Source organism: Kryptolebias marmoratus, linkage group LG17 (assembly GCF_001649575.2).
Source record: "Kryptolebias marmoratus isolate JLee-2015 linkage group LG17, ASM164957v2, whole genome shotgun sequence".
Classification (NCBI taxonomy): domain Eukaryota; kingdom Metazoa; phylum Chordata; class Actinopteri; order Cyprinodontiformes; family Rivulidae; genus Kryptolebias; species Kryptolebias marmoratus.
In genome coordinates this window covers 27,272,216-27,277,291 of record NC_051446.1, presented here as the reverse complement: position 1 = coordinate 27,277,291, position 5,076 = coordinate 27,272,216, and the positions used below count along the sequence as shown (strand labels likewise).

The 5,076-nt window shown below is 46.5% G+C and overlaps 1 protein-coding gene across 1 annotated transcript in view; it reads left to right on the top strand.

The window, feature by feature from the left end:
* The window catches only part of slc16a12b (solute carrier family 16 member 12b), an 8,439-nt gene extending 3,473 nt beyond the window's left edge, over nucleotides 1-4,966 (top strand). The window contains exons 4-7 of the mRNA XM_037981060.1: nucleotides 1,208-1,501; nucleotides 1,637-1,994; nucleotides 4,325-4,584; nucleotides 4,667-4,966. Of these exons, the coding sequence (XP_037836988.1) occupies nucleotides 1,208-1,501; nucleotides 1,637-1,994; nucleotides 4,325-4,584; nucleotides 4,667-4,857 (1,103 nt within the window). The 3' untranslated portion in view covers nucleotides 4,858-4,966. The remainder of the gene's footprint in view (nucleotides 1-1,207; nucleotides 1,502-1,636; nucleotides 1,995-4,324; nucleotides 4,585-4,666) is intronic.
* Nucleotides 4,967-5,076: the final 110 nt, after the last annotated feature.

Sequence of the window (5,076 nt, the reverse complement as noted above, 5' to 3'; positions counted from 1 at the left end):
GGACAGGAGGACATCATCAGTAACTGAAATCGGAACCAGGGCTTGAGAGATCCATCCTCCTTCAGCTGATCTTCTGGATTTCAGCTCATGATTGTCACCACATGTCCGTAAAACCTGCCTTTTACCTCGACACAGCCTCATACCACAGGATAATTATCAGATTAAAATCCAGCTCAAACCCAAGGACTGACATGTTCCTGCCCCTGGCATACTCACCCATCTGATTTTTAGTGTAAGGACAGGTTTAGACATGAACCTTCACTCCCTGAAACATATTTTTAGGAATCTTCAGCAGGATTTCAGCCAATTTATTCCCCTGGTGTGTGTCACTCTTCTTTAACACTGAAGTGTTGCATCAACTGATCAGACAAGCAGCTGAAAACCAGCTTGAAAATCTGTTAACTTGGAAAGAGTTGTTTAAGTTTCCAAACTCAACATTCAGTCTGGCTATTAATTGAACAATTAGATGAAAACTGTGGCAGCAGAAAGATGGAGATCCTGTCAGTAAAATAAAGATTTAACTTTAGATTTTTTGCTGCAGTTACATCGTCAGGCACAGAATCAAAAAGCTTAACTCAGAGAAAATACCCAACATGAACAGGTTTTATTAAAGAAAATTGGCTAAAGGAGCATGATAAGCAGAAAGCAACATTCCCTGGTTCGCTCAGACCCTGAATCTGTTAATGAAACACATTGAGGGCATCGTGTTTTTTTATTTACAGCTTGAAACATAAACTCTGTTAATCTATTTAACACCAGTAGTTTATTGCTGGAAATCATTTTACGTTTTCTCCCGGCTGCTGCAGAAAAGTGGAACCAAGTCACTGTTTTACTTGTCACAACAAAGTCTCCAGTTCTTCCATTCAAGTCTTGAGTCAAGTCTCACAACAAGACATGCAAGTCCTGAGTAAAAAAAAAACAACAAAGACCCAACAAACATCCAACAAAGACCCAACAAACATCCAACAAAGACCCCCCCAAAAAACCAACAAAGACCCAACAAAGACCCAACAAAGATCCAACAAAGACCCAACAAAGACCCAACAAAGACCCAACAAAGACCTAACAAAGACCCAACAAAGACCCAACAAAGACCTAACAAAGACCCTGGTTCCTGGAAAATCTTCCTTTAGTTGAAGCAATCTTTCCATGTAGCTACTGTCCAGAGGCTTTCTTTCAATGTTTTAAACCGCCCTGCTCTTTCCAGGTCTGGGATTTGCCCTCTGTTACACCCCGGCCATCGCCATGGTTGGCTGTTACTTCCAGCGCAGGAAGGCCTTGGCGTACGGCATCGCCATGTCGGGTAGCGGCATCGGAACGTTTGTTCTGGCTCCGACCGTGCAGCTGCTCATCGACCTGTACTCGTGGAGGGGTGCGCTTCTTGTTCTCAGCGCCTTTGTGGCCAACCTCTGCGTCTGTGGCGCACTGCTGCGACCAATCACAGTGCAGGAGGAGGAGCCAGAGGACGTGGGGCCGGAGACATGTGGTGAGAAGCAGCGAGGTATGTATCTTTGGACTGGAAGGTGTTCTGGCTGTGATCCACGTTACAGATGGTGCTGAGGTATCTTTGAAGCTCAGCACCATCTTCTACTCTGGAGCAGGTAAAACTAAAGTTCACCTGTTTGTTCTGATCTAGGTGACGTCTCATCGCAGGACACGGAACTTTCTATCAAACAAGACAGAACCAAGGAGCCATCTTTACTGCCCCTGCCCCTCTCTTATGGAAACCCTGTTCCTCAAGTGAAGAGAAGGTGGTGCTTCAGTTCCTGCTTCCTGTCCAGTAAGGAGTACCGCTTCCTGTTGCTGCCAGACTTCCTGGGTCTGGCCGTGTCCTTCCTGTTCCTGGCCAGCGGTTGCAGCCTGCCCTTCGTCTACCTGGTGCCGTACGCTCTGAGCGCCGGCGTCAGCCATCAGAACGCAGCCTTCCTCATGTCCATCCTGGGAGTCATCGACATTGTGGGAAACATCACCTTCGGCTGGCTGACGGACCGAAGGTACAAGTCATTCATTTATAAAAAAGGTTTGAATAAAACCTTGGATCTGTTAAATCATAGCTACACCTGATAAAAGAACCAAAATGTAGCCAAAACAAAAAAGTTCTGTATGGAAAGATAAGTCTACCCCACAATCCAACAGCTTGTAGAACCACTGGGTTTGCTAGAGTTTTCAGAGTGAGCTGTGAAGCATCAGAACCACACAGGGAAAGAGAAACTTCTTGGAGAAACAATGTTGTTAAACCTTCAGCTCAATAATCATAATATATTCAAGCAATCAGCTAAGGAGCAATGTTTAATATATCAAACATCTTCTTATATCACCCATCGCAACTCCAGAGGAGTTCATGGTTAACTGACTGCAAGGAGCCCAGACCATCAGCCCTCCACCACCGTGCTGACAGCTGCAGTGCATTCTGGGTAAACCTCTGTCCTCTGGTCTGGTTCTGCAACAGAAGTCTTCTGGTTCCTTCAGATGAACCTGAGTCCAGCTGCCATGTTGTTTTTCGAGAGAAGAGGCTTCCAAACAAGCCATGACCTTTGACCTTTAACCTGCTAATTGAGGCCTGTAGAGTCTGAGATGGAGCCCATTTCTCTGAGCACTGCACAGTCTGCCCTTCAGGGTGAAGCTGTCTTAAATGTTCTTGAGAATAATCTTTCTCTCTGTAGAACGATGGACTCCAGATAGTCTGGAAATGACCTTTGACCCTTCCCAGATCGATTCTCTGAGGTCATTGCTGATGTCTTTCCACCTTGGTGTTGTGTTAACACACAGCTGGGTGTTAATGTTAGAACAGAAGCAGAGTGAACTCAGTGATAGTTTCACGGTTAAAGTTTAAACTTTTATCTTCACACATTAACAAGTTTCACACAACAAGTGAAATATAAGAACGACTAGTTCTCAAATCATCTCTAATTATCAGATGACAGGTAAAAACTCATTGTTATTAGATTCTTTTAAACAGCTGTAAGCCATCAGAACATCACGAGTCTCATGTATGAACGGTGCGTACGCTGAAAAAGATGCGTGCACCATGTTCCCCACACGCCGGGATTTATCACAACAACCGTGTAAATATACACACCCTTCTGACCTGCTGGGAGAATGTGCGGACGTAAGCAACCTTTTTCAGTCCACGGTATCAAACTACAAAGTATTCAACCCAGTTCAGCCTTTCAGAGAGATCTGGCTGACAGGTCGGGTGTCGTCCCAGCCGTATGGGACGGCCTCATCCTTATGATGCCCAGATGTTTCATATTCCCCCACACCGTGGCTGAAACGCTCCATCGATGCACAGCGACCCGTTTTAAAACAGCAACTCTTTCATAAATAAGCCTCTAAGTTGTGCCAAGGCCCTGAGTTTACAGTAAGGATGTTCTTAAAGTTGGAAATGCCTCAGCCTCAGATCTGCACCCCTGGTTCTCTTCATTCATTGACAGTAATAGTGTGTAACTGGTGCAGAAAGTCTAACAGCAGTGGATGACAGGTGGTGTGTGACCATTGCACCTTTCTGTTCCTTCTGCAGGTGTGCTCTGCTCTGACAACCACAGCTTCACACATGGCATGGTGTAAACACCAGAGGACAGGGGGACAAATCTGTTTTTATGATCCACCACCTGATTTAGGAGCGTCTGACTCACATTACATGAAAATCCTCAGTTTTTGATCAGGCAGTGAGGAGAATCCCACATGCAGGACATATTTTCATCTGTAATGGTAAAATATAATACTTATTGATGTTTGATGCACTGATGTAAGCTTTCAGAAGGTGTTTATCTGTTTGAAGTGCTTGTGCAGACTTGGAGAGAAGAACAAACTGATTGTGAAGGTGTGGTGTCAGCAGCAGGCTGTGATCAGGTCCCACAGGGCTGGGTGACCCCGGTTCCCTCTCAGGTGTTGTCTGCAGTTAAACTTTCCACAGTTTGGATCAGCCAGCTGCTCGGACACAAAGGGAGGTCACAGCCTGCGATGCAGAGAGAAACCTTCACTCTGTTCGGTTAGAGACAATCTGTTGAAGAGTGTTTGCTCTCCTTGTGCACAAGAAAACTCACTTTTACTCCTAAGATTCTCAGTCTGAGTCTGGATTGTTTTTTTCCACCTGTTTGTATTTTTAAATGGAGGCGTGTCAGGGAACAAGTCTCAGGTGCGCTCGCTTCCACGTTCGTTGGGAACTAATTCTGTCCCTGCGTCGACTTTCAGTTTGAAAGCTGCAGTCTGTCATACATGAGGCCCAGCTAAAGGTTTTCTGACTGAAGTCAGTACCTGCAGCACAAAACTCACCTGTCCACCAGGTTTCTGAGTGTTTGTAAAGACTTCCTGTGTCCCCCAGGTGTTTGAAGCCACACCGTCTGATCTGTTACATCATCTCCGTGGCGATGGAGGGTCTCTGCTGCCTCTTCATGCCGCTGCTCACTTCCTTCCCGCTCCTCGTGCCGTTCGCCGTGCTCTACGGTTACTTTGATGGCGGCTATGTGGCGCTGATCCCTGTGGTGACGTCAGACGTGGTCAGACTTCCGTACCTGTCTTCGGCATTGGGTGTGGTCTTCTTTCTGCACGCCATCCCTTACCTGGTCAGCCCACCAATTGGAGGTGAGAGAAACAGAAACTTCCTGGATGTTTTATGACATCACCTGCTGCTCCCGTCACACCTGACCTTCGTCTCCTCCCACAGGTTGGCTGGTTGATGTCACAGGAAGTTACACAGCCACCTTCTTCCTCAGTGGTACCGCCCTGCTGGCCAGCGCGCTCATCGTCTCTATTGTTGCTGTGATTCGTCACTGCCGCCGGCGCATTAACAGCAGACACAAGCCCCTCCCCCTCGGCCTGTCTGATTCGTCACACACTCAGGGAGTCATCTTGTAGTCGAAGCTAACAGCCAATAGGACTCATGGACGCAAAAATAACACTTATAAGGCTGCGACTGGCTGTGGAAAGTGTCAATCAAATATTCACAGAAAGATTAATTTAGACTTTTATTTTGAAAAACAGAACTACCTGCCTGTACTGATAGACAGGCATCATCATCCTCATTTCAGCTATTTGACCACGAGGCACTGAAGCAGCAGCGAGTGACCTCGGCAG